General features: G+C 39.5%; 1 protein-coding gene across 1 annotated transcript in view; it reads right to left on the reverse strand.

The window, feature by feature from the left end:
- Positions 1 to 752: 752 nt before the first annotated feature.
- ap3b1a (adaptor related protein complex 3 subunit beta 1a) overlaps positions 753 to 22,627 on the reverse strand; it is a 290,460-nt gene continuing 268,585 nt past the window's right edge. The window contains exon 24 of the mRNA XM_048593837.1: positions 753 to 3,122. Coding sequence (XP_048449794.1) covers positions 2,969 to 3,122 — 154 coding nt within the window. The 3' untranslated portion in view covers positions 753 to 2,968. The remainder of the gene's footprint in view (positions 3,123 to 22,627) is intronic.

Consider the following 22,627-nt stretch of genomic DNA (forward strand, 5'->3'; position numbering starts at 1 on the left):
GAGAATATATCGGAAGATATCACTTTAGAAGTGTTAGAACAAGTGACAAGCAGTTAAGAATCACAACTAGGGAATGAAGAAGAGATGAACAACAAAGTGCATATTAAAGATAAACAAAAACAACTATAAGCAAAGGTCTGTGCATTATTCTTGAATGAGGCAAGCCCATCTTTTGGTTAAAGTAACAGATGAATTCCTCTGGAAATGGTGCAGATCACAGACTGGGTATTAGAATATATACACAGGAAACTGCTAAATTTCTAAGATGACCAGATCATAAAATTAAAAGTAAAACCGAGCAGTCTTCACAGTTTAAAAAGGTAAAAATACTAACTATAAATGGTTTGTTCAACTTGTTTTCTTTTGCAAGTCATTTCAGCAGATATAACGACTTGACTGAATATCAGACAACTACCATTGGCATTTCTGAATAAATTTGACTTGTTAATGAAGTAGGCTTTGTTAGCAGATTTTCCTTGGTAAACAACAAATATGGTTCAATTATCATGTCAGAAATGTTCTTGGAGCTGGTTGTTTTTGTGCAGCAGCCTTAATAATCCTCCAGATTTTTAAATCCAATAAAATCAAATGAGTGCGAAAAGCCTTCATCCCGCTAAAGTCGAAAGACATGCCATCTCATCTACAGAGAAACAGACCATTTCCATGTCTAGGCTGAAGAGCTGTCTGCACTGGGGATAGTACTATTCTATTTGATTTATGATATAATAGTGTGACAAATGATGACAAAAATAAACTTTTACTGCAGTGAACTGCTCCTTTATTTATGAAATTTTGCCAAGTACTGAAATCTTTTATCTGCAAGTTGTACACGAAGTGGAAACGAGTGATTATGGTGCAGTAATAGTAATACAGTGATGGAGGCAGAGTCCGCTGTAAATGGATTGAGGTAAAATAACTACCGCACCATGATAAATGTGAACTGCGCTTTGCTGACAGATGATCTAACAGGTGTTCATAACAACTATATAAGAGGATTTATTTATGACTGGCCACAGCCGCAGTACTGTAAATCAACTGAAGCAGCTGTACACCAGCAAACACAAGTCCCCGATGTAACAACTACACAAGAACAAGGGGAAAAATACTGTTTGGAATCCTAATCATTAAATAATTACTGCACAGAGATATACACCAAATCCAGTTGCAGCACTCAGTGCCCCAGAATTAAATTCTGAGATGGAATCTGTTTACCCATTTGGAAATTTAATAAGCTCACTTTTGTATTTTACTTCTGAAGCAAGTGGAGGAGGAAGAAAATAAACAGCATTACAAGCATCTCCAAGTACTATAAGCGACTATTCTCTGTAGACTAACAATAGTAATTGGAAAATTGGCACATAATCAAGATTAAGATACAAGCAGGCTGTTCCATAAGCAGCCGTTTCCCCCTTTTACTCTGAACTGGAAAAAGGTCAACAGGATTTTACATTATTTCCCCAATTTACACTAAAATAAAATTATAATGCATTAACAAACTGCATTTTCCCCAATATTCTTAGGTAATTCTGCTTTAGTCTCCAAGAAATTATAATTTGCAACAATCATCCAAAAAGATGTAAACAGCATGTCTGCTAAACTTGATGAAGTTCTAATCATCGGGAAAGCATTTGTAAAATGTCATTTTTTGCAGTGCTTTGCAACTAGTTACCATGTGAAAGCACAGATTCTGTTCTACTCAAAGCCATCACTAGTTTTCAGTCCTTAGGAAAGCCATGATTCACAACCATTACAAAAAGGGTGAGAAAGGAAATTATTTTGCCTCTTTCTTTTAGCCCTGCACCACTTCGTGGTTGTGACTCCTTTCCGAGCTAGTGCAAAGTTGCTCATAAGCCTGCCACTAGGCGGTGTACTAGAATAACGTGAAGCAAGTTCCCTAATGGAGGAGGTTGAATCGGAGGGAAAATGGGCTCCCCCTCCAAATGCTGAAGTGCAGATGTGTAAACAGATCACAAGAATGAGAAAATCCTTAAAATGCACAGGCTGCCAGTTAATGTTTGAATATGGCAAAATGATGGGGTCATGTTTGAATGAATCTTGATAATTAGTTACACCCAAATAATTAATTTATCATCCCTTTTCATTTACTGATCAATTTTGCTAGATTTCAAAGAACTGCTTTAATTTCAGATATCCAATGTTCAGTTTTCTTTATACAATCCCAGAACTGAATGCATCATATTTGATTAAGCTTATGTAAATAGGCTTAACAAAATACTGAGATCAGGGTTCTAAAACATTAATAAGCTAAAATGGCACTGACGTATCATAAGAGAAAGCAGCAAACAGGTGAAACTTTTTTTTGGCAAAAGATATATTTCTTTGGATGAATTTTATTCTTAATTTTGGACCATTGCAAGAGACTCCATTTAGGGGAGGGATTGGCACAAGAAAATATTATGCACTATTGTTTTCACCATTTAATAGAGAAGTCGTTTCAAGAGTTCTACAATAAACTCACCACTGGACTATATGGCCTGACATTGATTATTTTGCAACCATGGATCCTTTCTTTTCGAATTAATTTCTTGGAAACTATACAAAAAGCTATAGCGGCTGAAAATGCTTAAAGAGTAGTGGTTCCACACAATCCTGATGAAAGAGTAAATGTTATAAATGTTAACTTATGTTTAACGTTTGCTCATTCAAAGGAAAAAAAAACCCCTCAACACCATACCAAAACAATACAACAGAAGATTTGCTGATCTTTTAATCCAGCCACACACAATGTTTAGTTTGTTACTTGGGACTGTGCTGCTTTAGTAGCAAGCGAAAGAAAAGGATTGTGCTAAATTATATAATGAATTTCAAAGCAGATTTTAACAAGATTGTAACTGTGTGGTTTACATACTGCTGCCAGATGGAGGGGAATCTATTATAAAATGAAAGGCAACAGCAGTGGCTGACTAGCACAATGTTTGCCAGACACTTGCTTGCAGATATATCCTGGTCAGTCTTGAGACAGCACAGACTTCAGCTCCCGGAGCAGCACTGAACCAATCACAGACTTTTCAGTGTTTATCCTCAGCTGCATTGTTGATCCTTCCTTCACTTCTATTGTGATGAGTACCAAAGATCCACTGTTCACAGTTTTAGCTGCAAACCTGAACAAAAAAAAAAAAAAAAAAAATCAGGATTTTGTAAATATAAAGCATGCTCAGTAAATTAAACCGCCCTAACCCCAACAATATATAATGGGAAGTACTTGACAGATTTTGCATGGTGGATTACATTGCACACTGCCAGAGAACAGTGAAACACCTCTACTCATGCATGGGCTAGACAACCCAAGTCTATCAAAGATGAATCTTAACTGAGGTAAAGTCTACTTCAACTATTTCTGAGGAATCTGTATGTTCAGCACATAGTTAAAATGTCATCATGATATTACAGATCAGCAGTGCCACAAATGATCATTTACGTTTGTGAGCAATGAAGTTTCAATACTTGTATCATTGAACTAGTTATTGCATAAATTGCCTGGCTCGTCCCCGTACCAAAATAGTACACTTCAAAAGTCCTTCATTCACCATAGAACACTACGAAATGTCAGATGTTTGTCAAAGATGCAAGTATTTCTTCAAAATTTGTTTTAACTCCATACCAAGTTAGAGTTGATGATTGGGCCATTGTAAAAACACAGAATCTTAGCTTGCTACAGTGCAGGAGGTGGCCATTACAACCACTGTGACTATACTGGCTCTTTGACCATTTGATTTTAGTGCCAATCTCCTGCCTTTTCCTTACATCTCTGCTAATTGTTTAAACAGAAACAATCATCCAATGCCCTCCATGATTGCCTCAATTGAACCTGCCATCACTCCATTTCCAGGCAGTGCATTCCAGGAAACTACAGCATAAATTCATGGCTTCAACACACTGTCCATTATCATTAGCTTGTAGATTTTATATTTTAAATAATCTTCAATTGGCCACAAATTGGACACCTAAAATACTATCACACCTCCTCAGTTATACTCTACTACTCTGTTTAAAAATGCACATTGTATAGTGGGGAGTGTAAGTACACCTTGCAGGTGCCTTTCCATGTTGAATACTTGTTTCTACTGTAATTTGAGATTTCTTTTGGACTGTATATTTAATGATTCAAAGCCTCTTCTGTATTGCTAACCATTCCAGTTTCTAATACTACATTCCAATCTGCTACATCAAATGTTATATTGTTGAAGATTATATTACTAGTTATTGTCTTCTGGGTAGGGGGCATGGCTGCTTTTTCATATCTTACACTTAACTGGAGACCTTTTACAGGAAAGACGTTGTTAAAATTGAAAGGGTTCAGAAAAGATGTACAAGGACATTGCCAGGACAGGATGGTTTGAGTTATAGGGAGAGGATGAACAGGCTGGGACTTTTCTCCCTGGAGCGCTGGAGGCTGAGGGATGACCTTATAGAGGTTTATTAAATCATGAGGGACATGGATAGGGTGAAGAGCCAAGATGTTTTCCTAGGATGGGGAGTCCAAAACTAGAGGGCATAGGTTTAAGGTGAGACAGGAAAGATTTTTTTGAACAAAAAAGGACCTGAGGGGTAATATTTTCACACAGAGGGTGCTGCGTGTATGGAATGACTGCTAGATGAAGTTGTGAACTCGGGTGCAATTACAACATCTGGATGGGTAAAAGAATAGGAAGGGTTTAGAAGGATATGGGCCAACTGCTGGGAAATGGGACTAAATCAGATTAGGATGTCTGGTTGGCGCAGACAAACGGTCTGTTTCTATGCTGTAGAACTCTATAACTCAGGATGATTTTTTTTCATTTTTGGTGAGAAGTGTGTTGGAATTCAGGTAGGTAATGCAGTTGTCTTTAAAGATCAAAAGCCCTAAAATAAGACAGTTTTCTGCTTTCTTTATTTAAGCATTCTCTAACACTGTATGAGAATATACAAACATACAAATTAGGAGGAGACGCACCATTCAGACCCTTGAGCCTACTCCACAATTCAATTAGATCACAGCTGATCTTATTGTAATCTCAAATTCTCCTTCGTTGGAGGCAGAACATAGAACAGTACAGCACAGTATAGGCCCTTCGGCCCAAGATGTTGTGCTGAACTTTTACCCTAATCCTAAGGTCTACCTACCCTCCACCCCTACCTTATACTATCATCCATATGCTATCTAATAGCAGTTTAAATGCCCATAATGAGGCCGACTCCACTACCCTCTCCGGCAATGCATTCCACGCCTCTACCACTCTGAGTAAAGAACCTACCTCTGACGTCTCCCCCCCCCTATATCTACCTCCACTACTTTAAAACTATGCCCCCTTGTAATAGCTACCTCCACCCTAGGAAAAAGTCTCTGGCTGTCCACTATCTATACCTCTGATTATTTTGTATACCTCTATCAAGTCACCTCTCACCCTTTGTCGTTCTAAAGAGAAAAGCCCTAGCTCTCTCAACCTTTCCTCGTAAGACCTTCCCTCCATTCCAGGCAACATCCTGGTAAATCTCCTCTGCACCTTTTCCAACACTTCTACATCTTTCTTGTAATGAGGTGACCAGAATTGGACACACTACTCCAGATGTGGCCGAACCAGGCTTTTGTATAGCTGGAGCATAACTTCACGGCTCTTGAACTCAATCCCTCTATTAATGAAAGCTAACACACCATACGCCTTCTTAACAACTCTATCCACCTGGGTGGCAGCTTTCAGGGAACTGTGGATATGAACCCCAAGATCCCTCTGCTCCTTCACACTGCCAAGAATCTTTCCGTTAACCCTGTATTCCACTTTCAAGTTTGTCCTACCAAAGTTCAATTCTCAGTGCAGAGAAGGTTCACTAAGATGATCCCTGATATGGAGCAATGGTCTTACGAGCAAAGGCTAAACAATATGGGACTCTACTCACTGGAATTTAGAAGAAGGAGGTGATCTCATTTAAACACACTGGATTCTTCAGGGGCTTGACAATGTAAATTCTGACAGGATGTTTCCTCTCATGGTGGAGGTGAGGACCAGGGGGCACCATCTCAGAATAAAGTGGCACTAATTTAAGATTGAGATGAGGAGAAATTTAATCTGAGGATTGAGAGCCTTTGCAATTCCTTGCCGTAGAGAGCTGTTGGGACAAAGTCATTGTATATATTTAAGGCCGAGGTAGACAGTTTCTTGATCAGTAGAGGAATCAAGGGTTATAGGGAAAAGGCAGAACAATGCAATTTAGAATTATCAGATCAACTATGATTACATTGAATGGCAAAGCAGACTCAATGGGCTAAATAGACTATTTATGCTCCTAGGTATTACAGGAGGAGGAGTAATATTGAATGAGGAAGATTAATTCTGTTTCACCCTTCACAGATGCTGCCAGACCAGAGTTGTTTCTTTTATTTCAGATCTCCAACATCTGTGTTGTGCTTTTATTTTAGTTGTCAGCTAATATGTTGAAAATGCAACTGTGACCTTTCTTTTTGTTTAAGACATGGTAAAAAACAAACTGACCAATTGTAAATAATCATTTCTAATGCAAGAAACATTGTTGAGGTCTACAATGAAGTATAGGACTTAAATGATGAAACTTACATATTCAGTGTCTGTAATGTAGAAATGTGTATTGGTCTGTAACTTCAATATAATTTTTACCCTTCTTTTAATATCTTGTTCAACTTCCCGGTTACCAATTGAATTTGTCCATTTGTATTACAACATGACTGTTAACGCATTTTAACCAGAATAAGGCTTCAAATTTTGCAATGTAAGCTTTACTACGATTCCAGCTTCAAGATGTGTTTCATGAACAAAATACTGTTAGTACTAATAAAAAAAAATTTTAAGTTCCACAAGGAAGCATTTCACCAAGAAACATGCCATTAATGTTATGTTTACAACTTTTGGATTGCTCTTCAGATTTCCATTTATTGCAACACAAGTGCAGGAATGTTGCATATGTCTGAAGCTTGTTTCGTATATCTAAAACATCTTTGTATGTAGCACAGACCAAGACTGATACAAAGCTGTGAAGAAGCTGTGGTATCAACTTTTTAGAGCTGGTCGGTTCTTTTGTGAGCTGTTGGATCAGCGTTTACCAGGTTTTTCTTGCTATAATAGGATCTCCTCTAGGCATTGCAAATGACAACAGCCCAGCAAAATTGATGGTTAAATTCCAATTTGGTGCCTCATCCTTTGTTTGCTTTGTGTGCTTCTTTGCATGACTGCTGAGAGAGTATCTGGCTGGTCGATGAGCATTGCCGTATACCCTGTGTAGAATGCTGCTTGCAGTTGTTCCTAAAATTTGTTAACATGGTTCATTTTATTGAATTCTCTTAGCTTCACCAATATACATATCCAAATTCGGCCAGAATTATAGCCTTGGTGTTTGTTCTAGGATGCTTTATTAAAACTACAAATTCTGAGACACAGATTAAAACAGGAAAATTTGCAAACTGGTCTGTTCACTTGCAAACTCTAAACAGAATGATGATCTAAAATCTGCCTATTGCTGAGATGGAAGCTTGGTTTTAATTTCAGCATGGACAATTGCAATACAATGAGTACAGAACACCTTTATAGTTTGGAAAAAATACAATGATACAAGATCTGGGGTTTAACAGGAGATGGAGCAATACATCTAAAATGTGATGAGTTTTTCATGTGCATAGTAAGCACATGGTTTTCCTATAACCAATCACACTAGCTTTATGCTTTGGTATATGGAGGACGTCCAAAATGAAGAAATTAGGTTCCGGCACAGCATCCCATTTTTCATTCAATACTTTGAACATAATAGAAAGATGCATTTCATTCTAATACAAACAATTTAGTATGAAGGCCATTTCAATATTGAATGTGATGTCACATGCAAGATCGAGACGGGGCCTTGTCATCAACACAGGCTAAAGAATTCTTACAAAGCCAATAGTCGTATTACAATAAAACCTAACTATAAGGAACATCTGTTTTTGTTGGGGATGGGGAAGATATCCACTTCCTTCCTTGCATCTGTCTTTTGTTAGTTCTCAAATTATATGAATACTTATGAGTAGACCATTTTTAGGAAAACAATTTAAGCCCTTCAATTATCTCTATCATCCATAAGGATAATTGCTAAATGCCAGACTTTCCAATAAACTTGAGAAAAAGATCATAACTTGTAAAAATCACTACTGTGCTGAATTAGCCAACCTCAACTGCAATATAAAAGTGTTGGAAATACTTGTCAGGTACAGCATAATATGCAACTGTAATATAGTGCAAGTGTAATGTACCTTCGATTAATCCAAGAGGGGAACAGAAATTTAGGCAGGGCTCTGGAAACCTAGCTGCTAACTTGTAATTTTCTACTGAAAATAACTGCTACGCATGTAAAAATCAAGAATTGTGGATGCTGTAAATGAGGGACAAAAACAGATGCTGCCAGATCTGCTGAGCTTTTCCAGCAACTTCTGTTTTTGTTCCTGATTTACAGCACCCACAGTTCTTTTGGTTTTTTTTAGTATTTAACTCACTGCCACATCTCTTCTAGGCATGCCCACCTTAAAGAAGTTCTGCTCCTCTCTCCGATGGGATTTCCATTCCAATCTTTCTTCTTGTCCATCAACATTAATTTCACTGTTACTCCTGGTGTTTGACCAGGTATTTGCTAAAACTCGTTTCCACATTACATATCACATTCCTTGGTGACTGACTCTGGCTCAGACTCGCCCCACCTGGATTCCAACTGAAGTTTCATCCCTGGTGCATTGAATCCACCCAGGATCACAGGTATCTCCGTGATGTTCAACATTCCACAGACAGCTGCTCTCGCTGCATCCCGAGATCCACACTCAGTGCCATGCAGTGTCACAAGTACATTCTCGACCTCTCTCTCCAACAGCATTGCATCACACTGGCTCAGGGCTGCAACACTCCACAGTTCCACTTCATTCTCTAGCTCATTCGCCAGGCTACCCAGAAACTTTTTCCTTTTCCTTTCAGGTATCAAGGCCCTCAAGATGCAACAACTCAGATACCCACGGCCCTCTGGAATCTTCCTCCCCTCCCCTTTCCCTCTGACTCCATCACCTCCCCCAACCCTGCCACCTGTCAGTATTTGCCATTCCACCTAACCTTCTGCTCTCCACTGCTGAACCTATGCTGCCAAACTTGCTGAGCTTTTCCAGCAACTTCTGTTTTTGTTACGCATGCAAGATGGGACCAGGATCAAGATTAGGATCTGGTGCCATTCATTGTTCAGGCTTACACACAAAGCATGACTGTCTAGGCAAGGTACTGTCTACACCTATCTAGCACAAATCAGAGAGAGCAGGGCTGGACGGAGAGCAGAAAGAAATTCAGGACATAATCATTGCTGAATGCTGAACAATGATTAAAATACATACAGTGTACAGCAGAAAAAATGTCAATGTTGACAAATGAATTTCCATTAATTTTACATTATAGGCAAAGTTGCACTCAGTCTTCGAATCCACATGCAAGCTAGGGTAAAGGATTCCAAATATCAATTGCAATATTTAAAAAGTGCAGTTAGCTTCTTTCATGGAGAAGTACTTTCCTTGTGCAATGTTTAGACTTCTGACTTAAAGTAGCTCTCCAGCCTAGAACTATAGCTCTGCTAACTAATATTGCAAGGACAGTAGGGATCCTATTCTAAATTCCAACCAACAATAAATGTGAAACAACAGTAGGGTGGCTACAACAAACAACCCTTAAAACAAAACAAAGCATAACAGCTTTCAATGAATGTAACCTATTGCTGAGGGACTTTGAAAGGCAAGATCAGTTCCTATGCAAACTGTTTTGCCAGAACCAATTGATTGGAAAAGTGAAGCGGAAACCATTAAAATCTTTTGAATAGGAAGTAGTGGGTGTGGCGAGGACCCTGAGGTGGGCAGTCAGCATCACCGAAGGGAGTGGCCATAGTGAGAACTGCAAGATCAAAGTTTTTTTTGAAAAAATAACATTTTTGCAATAAAAGTCAGCATCACCAAGAGGAGTGGACTTGATGACAGGCAATCAGAGAGGAACACCGTGGTGAAAGAAGAGCCAAGCGTTTTTAAATTTTAAGGGATAATTTTGTATAAAATCTAAGATTGCTTCCCTGAAATTTAGCATTTTAAAGTTACTGTTTTAAGTCACTTAACTTCTAGGGGCAAAAGTCAGAATATCTGGGAGCCCTATTCTGAGCTGCTTGGCTGAGTTTGGAAGAATTGAGAGTGGCATCGCAGGAAAGTTTTCAGTCGGTTGTTCAACAGCTGCTGTTAGGGTCTGGGTTTCAAATCCAGTAATCTTAAAAAAAATTAAGTGTTTTAACTAGAAGAAGGAAATAAAGAATTTATAGGCAAAGGGGACAGAGCTGATTTTGTCAATAAGAGTGAAGAATCTCTACTTTCAATATAGGAACACTGGAACATGAATAGTTCATTCAGCCCCCTTGAGTTTACATTGATAGTTTAGACTTACAAGAAACTTCAATTTTTCTACTTGACTTAAATGCTTAAAACAACATTTTAACTTAAGGTTTGGTGAGGAATTCAGTCCCCTGTGCTGCACAGCTTGCAATATGTGGGAAGTCTTAGACAATCCCGACAGTGTGGAAGAAGTGCCACCAATTTGACCAGTTGAAGCTGGGCTGAGTGTTACGTAGATAGCATGTTTTTAGAGGTGTTTTTAGGGAGGTACAGTCAGGGAAGGCATGGGCGATTGCCAGTCAAAAGAAGAGAGGCAGGTGGTCAGGAAAGCCCTAGAGTGCAGCTCTCACAAGAACAGCTTTCTATGTTGGAAAATGGTGACAGAAATGGTTCCTCTAGGGAATGTAGATACAGCCCAGCTGTACAAGTAGGAAGGAGAAAAAGAGAGCACAATATTGGTTAGGAGACTCAATAGTGAGGGGTACAGGCAGACCTCTCTTCAGGATGGTGTGCTGCCTCTCCGAGGCCAGGGTCAAGGATGTTACAGACCAGCTGCACAGCGTTCTGAAAGGTCAGAAGTCACAGCTCACATTGATACTAACAAAATGGGTAGCAGGAGGGATGAGAATAAATGAATAGAGTAGATGGATGCATGGCTGAAGAGTTGGTGCAACAGGTTAGATTCCTGGATCACTGGGTTCATTTTTGGCCTAAGTGGGATCTATCAGGTCCAAAGGGTTGCACCTAAGCTAAAATGGGTTGAACATCCTTGTGGGGATTTTAGTAGAGCTGTTGGTGGCGATTCAAACCAATTTGGCAAGAGGATGGGATACAGAACCAAGGTATGTTAGGGAAGGATGCACAGATAATTACAGAAAGGAAAACAAATCAGTCTGGAAGACTAAGCAGATATATTCATATTAACCCATAAGGGAGCATAGTATGGAAGGAATCTATTAAGGCAGATGAGTTGAGGGTGCTGATCAGAAGATGAGATAGCACTGCTATCACAGATGTAGTTGAGGGAGGAGCAGCATTGGCAAATCAATATTCCAGAGTCAGGAGCAGAACATATCTGACATGTGTGAGTTTTTTAAGGTGGTGACTAGGTGCATAAATGAGGATAAAGCAGTGGATGTAGACTACATGGACCTCAATAATGCTTTTAACAGGGTGTTGCATAACAGACAGGTCAAGAAAGTAAAAGCCCTTAGGGCAATTTGGCAAATCGGATCCAAAACAAGCTTACTGCAGAAAACAGAGGGTGACAGGCAAAGCTTGTTTTTGTGATTAGAAGCCATGCCCAGTGGCACATTGCAGGGTTCAGTGCTGAGTCTTTTGTATACAGATATACAATACAAATAACAAATACAAATTTTATTAAGTTTGCAGATAATGTGAGAATTGGTGGAATGGTAAATAGCAAGGACAAAAGCTTTAGACTACAAGATGATATAGATGGGCTGGTCGGATAGACAGAGCTGTAGCAATTACCATTTAATCCAGAAAAGTGAGGAGATGCATTTTTAGGATAACTAACATGGCAAGGGAGTAGATGATGAATGGTAGGACCTTAGGAAGTATAGAAGTTCAGGAGGACCTTGGTGTGCATCTCCATAGATCTTTGAAAGCAATACGATAGGTGGAGAGAGTGGTTAAGGTGGCATAGCTGCCTTTATTAGTCAAGGCATTGAATACAAGAGCAAGGAACATAGGATGTTGCTATACAAAGCATTAGCCGGTCACAGTTGGAGTGCTGTGCATTGTTTTGTTCACTGCACTGAAGGAAGAATGTAATTGTATTAGAGAAGAGATTAACCAGAATGTTGCCAGGACTAGTGTTTTAGCTATGGAAAGAAACCAGATAGGCTGGGATAACACAGTGTGGAGCTGGAGGAACACAGCAGGCCAAGCAGCATCAGAGGAGCAGGAACGTTGTTGTTTCGGGTCGGGACCCCACGATGATGCTGCCTGGCCTGCTGCGTTCATCCAGCTCCACACTGTGTTATCTCCGACTCCAGCACCGGCAGTTCTTACGACCACTAGATCTGCTGGGGTTGTTTTCCTTGGCGCAGAGAAGGCTAAGGCAGGGCATGATTGAAGTTTACAAAATTATATGGTGAACAGGTAGAAAAAAAAAACTTTTCAATAACCAGGGGACAAGGAGGTCGAGAGGGGATTTAAGGAAAACAGTTTTCATCCATAGGGTGGTGAGTATCTGGAAATTCCTGCCACAGAGTGATACAGGCAGGAATTATCACAACATTTAAGAACTATGTAGCTGTACCCCAGAGTCTGAAACCCCAAAGTACACAAGGCTGCTGGCCAAATGTTGGGAAATAGGAATAGATTAGGTAGGTGCTTGATTGCCATTGTGGTTACAATAGGCTGAAGGGCCTCTTTCTGTGCCATGAAGGTGACTCAAGTTTCACTCGGGGAACTCATGGACTCAAAACTTTAAACTAAAACTGCATAGGTCTGCCAGTTTGTACAGACACCCTCCTGACCCCTCCTTTTCAAACGTATTGCCTGTTTTGTGTGTACACATTACACGTCATATTTTCTGATCTTCCCTGGTTTGACTGGTACTAAAACTTGTTTTCACTCAAGAAAACCTTGGAATTGGTTCTCCTTTACTTTGACCTGGTTAGTGATGGTCAAAGTATGATAGCTACGTGTTAACAAAGAAAATAAAATACTTGTTGTAACTGGCTGAGTCGGGGTTAAAGAGAAAAGGAAAGCTTATCACCCTCTCTTCACCTGGTCGTAACAGCAACAGTGGACAGGAGTTGACCTTCAGAAGTAAGGTGTGGCAAGTGATTCTGCTCTTGACATCAAGGCAGCATTTGACAGTGTGCCATCAGTAAGCACTCAAAACTGGAAGGGATGAGAAGTGGGGCAAAATTTTCCAATAGTTAGAGTCATAACGCACAAGAGGTGACAATTAAGTTTGTTGGAGATCAATCAGCTCACTCCCGAACATTGGATTAAAAGTGTCCCCCGAGGAACGCCTGCAGCAATCTGTAGAGATGTTATTAAACACCTCTGGAGCAGGTGGCACTCGAACCCAGGCTTCCTGACTCAGAGGTAAGGACATTACCACTTAACACAACAGCCCCAGTTCCTCAGGGGAGTGTTCTAGGCTCAACCATTTTCAGCTGCTTCATCAATGACCATCTCTCCATCATAAAGGTCTGGGATCCCTTTAAGCAGAAACTGAACTGGACGAGTCAGATAAATACCATGAACAAGAGATTATACATTAAACAAAGCAGCAATGACTCATTAAAACCTATTGACCATCTATAAGGCATAAATTAAGGTTAAAATTGCTGTAGTCCTACCAGACCTTAGGGCTGATCACAGATTAGTCAAAGATGACTGGTGGTGGCTTAACCTGAGGGTCAGCATGCCTTAGGCGAGGGGTAAGGCGAGTTCAGGAGGACAGGCCTTCATGGTAACCTCAACCAGTGTGGGAACTGAACTCATGCTGTTGGCATCACAAATCCACTGTCCAGCCAACTAAGCTAACTGACCCTCAAGGCATAAGTATTTATACAGCAGGTCCAGTTCCAGCCCATCCAACCTTTCCTCATATCTGCATTTTTCCAGTCCTAACATCATCCTTGTAAATCTCCTTCATTTCTAGCTGAAGTGAATGCAAATGAGTTTCAGCCTCGTCTTTTATACTGATATGCTGGGCTCTTCCATCATTGAGAATGGGGATACTTGTGGAGCTGTCTCCTTTTGTTGGTTATTTGATTGTCCATCAGTCATGGCTGGGTGTGGCAGGATTGTAGGGCTTAAACTGATCATTGGTTGTAGTATCGCTTAGTCCAGTCTACTGTTTGGGACATGTAGTCCTATGTTGTACCATAGCAGGTTGACACCTCATTCTTAGGAATGCCTGGTCTTGCTCCTGGCACATCCTCCTGCACACTTCATTGAACCAGAATTAAGCCCCTACTTGATGGCACGTAAGTCTACAGCTCAGAAAAAAGGCACTTTGACCCAGAGTTTGCACTGGTCAAAACCAACCATTAATCTATTTCCATTTTGGTCCATTGTATTGTATGTCTTGGCATCACAAGTGAATTCCAGATTCCCAACACCCTCTGGGTGAAAAGATTTTCCCTGGCATTCACCTCCTGCATATTATCTTGAATTTATGCCTCCAGTCATTGATCCCTGCACAAAGGGAGGAAGTTTCAGAGGATTTTTATTTGTAATGCTGATTGACAACAATTGCTGAACTAAATGGCTTGAAGACTACACAAGGTCATTTAAGCCAGCTGAAAATGTGGAAGTTCTTTAAAAAAGTGCTTTGGTATCACGTTATTCCTCATCTAGAGCAGGAACAGGTGAAGCTGTAGTTACCATAAAGAAAAACTTTATTTTGGGTCTAAACCTGCACAATGGAATTCCAAGACACTAGAAATCAACTAATTACATAGAATTAAAAGCCGAACTGTCCTCTTCAGCATTGCAATTGACTGAAAAGCTATTTTAGCCACAATAAACTTCTGTCAATCCTGCTAATTCTTTCTGCATGCAAAGCAAGTCGCCAGGGAGAGAAATGAAAGGCCAGCATAGTACCAACAGCCGCCTATCCCCCATGTCCAGAGAATCTCCTTTTGTTGTTAGTGCAAAACAAAAAGTTGTCGCACATGGGTCTTTTGAAAACACTAACAAATGTAGAGCAGTCCCTGACCTGAAGTGACCCCACTCTGCAGGCCGATCTCATTTTCCTCTTTCTGAATGACACGTGTCTGAATCAGAGCCATCTGCCTCAATTTGCACAACATCTTTAGCCACAATAGGTCCCAGTTAGCCCTGACAACAGCTCACAATGCTCCAACATAAAACACTACTGAGCTGACAGCACGCCGTCGGCTATTCAACAGCAAACCAACTGGTCAGTGTCTCACGTCTGACAATTAATGCAGGCCTTGCGCAGAGCTTGTGGGAGTCCACTGGGAGCTGCTTAATTATCATCACCACAAGAGAGGGAGTTTATCAGCAGATAATCAAAAACTTTCTCTTCAGACATAATTAGAATATTAGCCACTTAAGCAGGAAACAGATTCTTTTAAAATGAACCACAATTTTCTTTTGGATATTTTTCCTAGCAACGTGATCTCCTATCAAACTGGGTACTTTTAAAAACTGAACCTTATTATGCAAAAGAAATATTTACCAAAATAATCAAGTGTTCTGAAGCTGTCTTTACAACTTGATTACATCTAAAAAGAGGAAATTTCCATAGTAGTTACTATTCGTTAGATCCTTTAATTGGATTTTAAAAGGTGAATCACTCATTATGAATTACCTTAAACACCAATAAACCAGATCTAAACCCACTCAATATCCTGCACAAGATCCCATTACCATGCTCAACAGCCACTACAATTTTATTTTATCTACTGAAGAAGCAACTAAAACCTTGCAATGAACTTGTAATGGCTCAGAAGATGACATTCAATGCTGATCGTTTTTATTCAATTAAAAAGTTACTTCAATTGCAGCCTAAAGCTATATTTTCTTTTGAGAACAACATGATTTGACACATCCATTAGGAATAACAGATCAACAGTCTAATGTCTTGTTTTATGGCCATGGTGTTCGTTACAAAAACAAAGTGTAGCCAAGTATGATGTGGACATTTCATACTTGTTCATCGTTCACCAAATCATTTGGTGCCCACTCTTTTTAAATTGTTTTCATTACCAACATATAAGAAACAGAGGGAATGACGATGATTTTAGCAATATGATTGACTAGAATATAATGTAAAGCTCAATAATACCAGACAATGCAATCACTGCACAAATTCTGGACTAAACTAACTCTGAATCTTTGTTCCACTGATGCTCTCCTGGTCTGCCTTTCTTGAAGTTCTTACCTTATCTTAACAATCTTAATGCACGTTGACCGCACAATTCTATTGCACCCTCACCCAATGTTAATAAACAGTTTTTATTTTGTTCATTCATAGGCTGTGGGCTTCACTGGCTAAGCCTAATCCCTTGGCCCATCCCTAATAGGATACTACAACAGTTGACAGTGGCTACATGGTCACCAGTAGACCATGTTTTTATTAGACTATCCATCTGCCACGGTGGCATTTGAACCCTTGTACCCAGAAGCGGGGATCTGGATTGCTCGTCCAGTGGCATTACCACTGCACCACTGCCTCCCTCCAGCTTAAGCACTGTTAACCAAATTGAAACTGAACACGATGTGTGGATGGCTCAGATGTCCACTCCATTGGCAAATGTTGCATTCGTCCTATTTTTGCCCCAAACGTTTGCATGGCTACCAATTTCTATTGAATTAGGGACCGTTGTCTATAGTAGGCCTGTGATAAGAAGCAACTGGATTGACACCCAGCAAACTAATTTTACAGGAGGACCCTTACATCCAAATCTAAAATTTTGCCTGATCAGTCTAGGTTTGGTTTAAAGGAGAGCCACCAAGCAATTTTTGGGTTTGTTTTTTCAAATTCAATTGGAACAATATAATTTGCAAGAAACCATAATAATTACTAGCCTATATTTTGAATTGAAAGATCGTGTACAATGTACACTATCAACCATCAGTAATGCCAGGTAAAAGCAAAATAGAGCATTTTTCAACCTAATTTATTTGCAGAGGTCCTTTCCAATAAGCCTTTTATCTTGGTGATGGCATGCTAATTACAGGATTTGGCTTAGGGCAATTGCTTTCCAAATCTTTATTTAGACTTGTTTAAACACTCAATCCAAGTACTACTTGTCCCAAAGCACTGTAATATTTCTATTGTGCCGCTGCTAGGATCACTAGATGTGGACCAAGTGTTATAGCTCCAAACATAAAAAACATACACGTTAAACACTATAACATTCAAAATTTGAGGTTAACACCGCAAAAAAAAGCAACACTTTTTCACCTGTCTCATCCAGTCCCATTCAGCTCTCTCACTGTTGCCCTCAGATGCTCCAATTTGGCAAGGTGGTCAAAACTCAGTAGCAGTTATGATCAGCTTTTAGAACATGCTGTACAGCATGCCATTTGACAGACTAATCAAGTACTAACAAACACACAAGATAAGACAAAGTCCAAACCTTTTGTTCCTTACCCAAGTGAAAAATGACCAAGAACTATTTAAATTGAAGGTTTTTAAAAACAAGATGTCCTTCTTTACCTAAAAATGTTAAAGATTTATATATTAGCTTGCTGAGCAAGACATAAAGGATCCATCAAATGAATCTGACGCAGTCACAAACACAGCATTTATAAAAACTGACAATATATCACAAGGTGGATCATTCACTTTGAAGCGCTTAATCTCATATTCAACCTCAGTAAAGCTATGCCTGATGATAATAGCAAAACATATATTCCCTATTTATTTTATGATAGTAATGTTAAATTTTATTAGCCTCTGTTCTTTAAAATGAATTCACTTCTATTGAAACATATAGGAACTAAACATTTTTAAAAATAAATTAATTAATAGTTCACAAAACAAAATAGCTTTTTAGCAATTACATTAAACAGTGACAAGATTTTTGACTGGATCTGCATGGTTTCTGCTTTTCCTTAGCTTCTCCTCTCTCCCAATCTATTCTTTGTTGAATATACTCAGTTTTATATTTGTTGGTTACCAGCAGCTGTGACAACGGCCCTCACAGGGTAACATGTTTTTTGACACAAATCCTTCAATTACTGATTGCTGAAGCAGACACAATCCTATTAGCAAGAAAGACGATCGCAGGATGCATTGCCCTGCCCTAGTTGTACAAAAATAATTAGTCCAAAGTTGACAAATGTTGAACGAAATCATACAAAAGCTACAAGCAGGCCAAGACCAATTTGATGAGAAAGGAGGGAGCCTGCAGAAATTTAGGATGAGGCTGTCAGTCATAGCTTTAATTAATTTTAGCTCTAATCAATACTAAGATGACTTCGGTGAAAACTGAATGCTTAAAATTGCAGTATAAATGTTTTTAAAAAGGTTACATAGAGAGGTCTGCAATGTCAAAAACCGCACAATTTACTCATCTAATGCTATTCAAACAAATATATAAATTTTGTGAACCAAAGTGAATTAAACCAAAATTTCTAAAACTGAAGTTTTCAAATATGGAAGTTTAAGTTGGAGGAAGAATAGTTTTAACTGTAAATAGTTCCTTATGTTGCGGCAAGAAATATGGACTTGACAAAATATGATTTGATGATTTTAGCAAATATGCAAACATGATGGCACAGCATCAAAAATAATTTTAATAAACTGCCTGCAGAGCATTGCTGTATCTGGAAACTTACATTCTTCCAGTTCCAACATATAACCAAATTCTGCACTGGATTCTAAAGCTAACTGATCCCATCCAGTGCATTCAACACAAATAGAAGCAGTGTTGCCCCCTAATGGTTCAGGTTTCAACATCATTCCCATGTTTCAGTAATGTGATGGAATTTCAGTGTTGTTCAGAGCTCAAGACTAACACCTATTAGCAGGCAGGCAGTCAGTCATGGTATTATCAATCACAATTTTAAAAGTGCACAACATGACTACACACTGGGCAATTAATCTAAGCTCACCCATAACTTTCAACCACTACCTTTTTATTACATTTCCACATTTTATATGGAAGCAATTACCCCATTTTGGAATTAGAAGCTGCTACTTTGAAGCTACTGAATAAAAATCAGCCAACTAAACTATTAATGCTTTAAAAGCGATAGGTGAACAGTTTCCGGTCTCAATTGTTTCGTTATTGATAGGAAGTAAATTTGATAACTGGTACAGTTTGATCTTACTTTTACAGAACAGTAGAAATAATAACACTGCACCAAATTTGAATGTTTGGTTTCACATCAGCCATATAAATTGAAGTACAAAGATTCAGACGAAACAGTCTTCTAAATAGGAGACTTGCATCACTTTATATATAATCACCCTGTCCTTTATATACAGGTGCTACCTTTTAGGTGACAGCAAGCTGTAATAATATTAAGAATAAAGTAGTTTAGACACAAGAAATCCAGGAGGGATTCTAAAACAAGCTCTGACTAGAATTCCTTAATTGTTGCAGTGCTGAACTCATTAGCTACGCTGCAATAGGCTTACACTTTATCAAGTCGTAATAAAATTAGATGGGAGTTTAAGGAGAAGCACTCATCAAACTTAACCTGCACAATTTGTTTTGTCGTAGTTTAACCTTTTCATTCTTCAGATTTGCAGCAGTTTCCACGTGAATTGACAGGCAGTTTTTAAGGTTTCCCAGATTCTGTCCTAACTACTCCTAGAGAGTTGTACTGCACCCAGCAGCAATTTAATGAGACCAGGCAAGATCCCAAAGCTGACAACTGGCAAACTTAGACATTTTACTGCTGTGGTAACTTATGGAATTAGAGTGATTAAATTTAAATGAAACCCCAAATCTCTTCAATACAAGTCTGCATGTCTATTTCTAATTTCTCACAGATGCGAAACTGGTCAATCAGGAGTACAGTCTTAATTTTTTTTAACTACATTTTCAATGACCACCTTTGCTGAACGAAGCATTTCCTCTAGATTAATATTTCAGCAGCCAGGAAAAAGCAAATAAATAAATTACTTTTAGATAAAATTCCATGTTTATGAAAATTAAATATACAATGTCTACAAACCAAACACATTTTGTCACTGGTGAAGTAGGCAGAGAACATATTATAATCTCAAAAGCCAGTTGTTAAAAGAATATTGGAGCCAATTCTGAGTTTTAAGTTTATTTACAGAGCGAAACAAAAGTATTTACCTCCTAAATCAACCTGAGATAATTTCAGTAATTGTTTCTATGTTCCTGCTCAAGACAGAATATGTTCTCTCCACCTGCCCCTCAACTCAAAGGTGGTCAGTTGACCTCATATCTATGCTCCAACACTGTGCCCTGCCACAATGGCAAAAGATCTGTACAAAGAGGGGCCAGAACATCTGTATCTACTGGGGATTCCAACACAGGAGTAGCTGCAAGTGATGAGGCACAGCCCTGCTGCCTCAGACATGGTGGCCAGGGAAAGATGAATGGACAAAGACTAAAGTTTTGCTCCTACCACAAGCTGTGTGTAACGAACATTATCTTTTAGAAGAAACTATATCACCAGGTGTCCTGAGACATCAAGGTTCCAGGCAGTAGCACCATCTGGATATGAACATTTACTGTCCAAACAGCATTCTCAACACACATAGCTACTACACTGCAGTCTGTGATATAGATCACTCTCTGGTGAGCACTTGGATTTGAATGCAAGCCTAGAGGTCATTTAATTCAAAGCAGAAAGGCCATCCTTGTACCACTGCTAGCTGTACTGCATGCCCAGCTCAAAGTCAATGTTTCCATGGCTTGATTGAACAAGTACCCCAACCCAGAGTGCAGGAGCATAATGGAATAAGTTGAAATATCGAAACAAAATGTATCGCCATTCCTTCAATGTCAGCTCAAAATCTTGGAACATCCTTCCTTCTGGTGTCCTGGGTGTAATGGGTTGCAGTGGTTCGAAATAACTGCTCACTACCATCTTCTCGAGGGCAGCTAGGGATGGGCAATAAATGGTGGCCCAGCTACTGACGCCCACATCCCATGAGTGAAAAAGAATTAACGTACCTCGAGACGTCATATACAATACTGGACTTTCCAGGAACTGAACGCATACTTTCCTTCTGGCTTCTCAAAAAAGGACACAAAATCAGATACCAGAATTGTTGGATAATGCAAGAATTAGTGAGAGGGAAGGACTGAGAGATCAATATCAGTAAAGAAACTGTGCCGGGAAAATGTTGGGATTGAAGGCAGATAAATCCCCTGGGCTTGAAATCTACATCCCAGAGTACTCTAGAAATAGTGGATGCATTGGTGGTCATCTTCCAGGATTCTATACACTCTGGAACAGTCCCTGCAGATTGGAGGGTAGCTAATGTCACTCTAATATTCAAAAAGGGAGGTAGAGAAAAAACAGGGAATTACAGACCGGTGAGCCGAACATCGGTAATGGGGAAAGTTCTCAAATCAATAGTCAAGAATTTTTATAGCAGAGCATTTAGAAAGCAGTGGCAGGATCAGACAGAGTCAGCATGGATTTATGAAGGGGAAATCGTGCTTGACAAATCTGGTGGAATTCTATGAAGATGTAACTGGTAGAGTTGACAAGGGGAAGCCAATTAATGTAGTATATTTGGACTTTCAGAAAGCGTTTGACAAGGTCCCACGTAAGAGATTAATGCGCAAGATTAAAGTGCATGGGATTGGGGGAAGTGTATTGAGATGGATAGGAAACTGGTTGGCAAAGAGGAAACAAAGAGTAGGGATTAATGGATCCTTTTCAAATTGGCAGGCAGTAATTAGTGGGGTACTACAGGGATCAGTGCTGGGACCCCAGCTATTCACAATATATATCAATGATTTGGATGAGGGAAGAAAATGTAACATCTCTAAGTTTGCAGATGCTACCAAGTTGGGCAGGAGGGTGAACTGTGACGAGGATGCAGAGATCCTTCAGCATGATCTCAACAGGTTGGGTGAGTGGGCAAATCAATGGCAGATGCAGTATAATTTGGATAAATGTGAGGTTATTCACTTTGGAAGCAAAAACAAGGCAGCAGATTACTACCTGAATGGCTGTAAATTGGGAGAGGGGAGTGTGCAGAGGGACCTGGGTGTCCTTGTGCACCAGTCACTGAAAGTAAGCATGCAGTTGCAGCAGGCGGTAAAGAAGGCAAATGGTATGTTGGCCTTCATTGTGAGAGGTTGAGTACAGGAGCAGGGGTGTGTTGTTACAGTGATACAGGGCCTTGGTGAGGCCACACCTAGAATAGTGTGCACAGTTTTGGTCTCCTTTTCTGAGGATGGATGCTCTTGCTCTAAGGGGAGAAGGTTTACCAGGCTGATTTTGGGGATGGCGGGTCTGACATATGAGGAGAGGTTGATTAGGTTGGGATATTTTTCACTAGAGTTCAGACAAATGAGGGCGGAATCTCAGAGACTTACAAAATTCTAACAGGACTAGACAGGATAGATGCAGAGAGGATGTTCCCGATGGTGGGTTTGTCCAGAACCAGGGGTCACATAGTATGATGACTCGGGGTAGATGATTTAGGACAAAGATGAGGAGATATTTCTTCACCCAAAGAGTGGTGAGCCTGTGGGAATTTATTACCACAGGAAGTAATTGATGCCAAAACATTAAATATATTCAAGAGGCGACTAGATACAG

The sequence above is a fragment of the Rhincodon typus genome, chromosome 3 (assembly GCF_021869965.1).
Source record: "Rhincodon typus isolate 14 chromosome 3, sRhiTyp1.1, whole genome shotgun sequence".
NCBI lineage: Eukaryota > Metazoa > Chordata > Chondrichthyes > Orectolobiformes > Rhincodontidae > Rhincodon > Rhincodon typus.